We start from the raw sequence: 2,079 nt of genomic DNA, 5'->3' as shown, positions 1-2,079 counted from the left end.
AAGGTGAATAAAATCCATGAGAACTTGGTTAAGCATCTACAGTCTAAACTTTTACAATCGGTTAGCTATATAGATTCAGCGTCGCACCTCTACCACGCTGTCATCAAAGTATTTCTGCCCGTTCCCCCTTATCAAAAACTTGAGTAACGTTGCACAGTCACTAGAACTACATAGTTAAAGAAAAAAAAGAAAAAGCCCACGACAATATACAAGTCTTAGGTCTATGAGAGTTATTTTACTTCAAAATTATGTTGAGTTGGTGGCTGGTAGTTAAGAGTTCGTCTTTCGTTTAAGGACTCGAGAGAAAGCAAGCAATCCCTTGCTTAAACATAATTTTGTACATCGGAAACAATGAACACAAAGGTTCTTTCTTAAAGAAAATCATGAACCAGACACATCACTTTGTGCTCTTACATTCAATCCAACAAATAACTGACATTGATAGCCTAGCGAGAGAAAAAAGAAGATATACAGTGACAGAAGTACCAATGAAAAAGACTAGTTCTACATTTACTATTATCAAGTCATCGGTACCAAGAGATAGGAGTAGAGTTGGTTTGGGGAAATTGTGGTACCATACAATGAAGTTGTTGCTGCTGCTGCCACTGATGCAACCCTCCCACGAGCTGCGGCTGCTGCTGTGGCAGGGATGCTTCTTCCACATCCATGGCTGCTTCTTCCATCATCTCATCCTCACCATCTAACTCAGTAATCTCTGGCGCAGGCGGTTCCTCAAAGGACTGGAACTGGGATGAGTCCCAGCGAACAACCGCCTGCTGCTTGTGTTTTTCGTCATCATCATCATCATCATCGTCGTCACATAATAGACCATCAGTTACCACTGCATCACGCAAAAATCTATCTGCAAAAAAAAGGTAAAAAGAGAAATCACACCACCCATCAGAATAGTCATAGATCAACATCGAGAACAAACATGAATCAAGTTCTCATATAATCTGAAACTAACATTCGTAATTTTTGGTCTATGGAAAATAGCAATCTCTCATGGCTAACAACAATGTAAACCACTCATGTCATCATTAGTAGCAAAATATTAATAGTTACTAAGACTCTCACAAGCTCATATCTTATCATATGCTTAATCTTATAAAGCACCAAGTCAATTACCTCATAAAAGAATAGCATTATTATGTACGCAATGGAAACACAAAACTAAAAAATAGATTGATCAAAAAAAAGTAAAGAAAACTTACTCTTAAGCCCTGAAACCAAGTCAGTATCAACAAAAAGGTGAGGAGGTTGATGATGATATTGCTGGAGAGGCTTGTAAAGAACAATAGCTCTCTCTTCGTTAACCGGAACCGATTTGATTTCATCGGTGGCAAATCCAAATCCTGAATACAAGGAAATCAACATCAACATCATCATCATCAATTCATCATCCAAGTAATCCAATCAATTAATCACAAACTTAGGGTTTCAAAAATCTCGAAATTAGAATATTACCAAACGGCGAATCTTACTGGCAGGTGAAGACAGTGAGAAATCGGAGAAATCGTTGTTAACTCTGTCAATATCTTTCCTCTTCATCGGTAAGCAATCGTATCCCGCCATGTTTTCCAATTGGCTACGAAAAGTTCTCTCGCGTAATTACTCAAATCTACTCAACTCCGAGAATGAATAAATGTTAGGGTTAATGCGAGTTGAGAATTCGAGAACAAACAAATAGGCGAAGAGAGTGACAAGAGAAGCTTGTGAGAATGTTTAAATTTTGGATTGCAGAGGTAGAAGAAGAAGATCTTCAGGAAAGACCAAGGGACTTTCTCAGATGTTCTAGATGGATCTAGAAACTGTCGACTCATTGATTCTTTTTTTTTTTTTTTTGGTTTTTTAAANTTTAAACTATAAAACCTTTGTATATTATAAAGATCATGTTTAAAATTAATACTGTGATTTAAAAATATATATAGTAATAGTACTAACCAAAAATAAATTAACTACTATACAGTTTTTAGTTTAGCACGTATCGGATCTGTACTACAGCGCCAAGAAATTTTTTTACAAATACATAAGACTAGTAACACTTACATTGTTATTTTACTATAATACAATCAATTA

The 2,079-nt window shown here is 36.1% G+C and overlaps 1 protein-coding gene across 1 annotated transcript; it reads right to left on the bottom strand.

The window, feature by feature from the left end:
• LOC104699376 lies at positions 304–1,825 on the bottom strand. The gene is made up of 3 exons (XM_010414692.1): positions 1,485–1,825; positions 1,215–1,355; positions 304–862 (listed from the first exon to the last, which is right to left on the bottom strand). Exons 1-3 carry the CDS (start codon positions 1,573–1,575, stop codon positions 525–527), a joined length of 570 nt encoding a protein of 189 aa, XP_010412994.1. The 5' UTR covers positions 1,576–1,825; the 3' UTR covers positions 304–524.

The sequence above is a fragment of the Camelina sativa genome, chromosome 1 (genome assembly GCF_000633955.1).
Source record: "Camelina sativa cultivar DH55 chromosome 1, Cs, whole genome shotgun sequence".
Lineage (NCBI taxonomy): Eukaryota > Viridiplantae > Streptophyta > Magnoliopsida > Brassicales > Brassicaceae > Camelina > Camelina sativa.
This window is presented reverse-complemented; position numbering and strand designations above follow the sequence as displayed.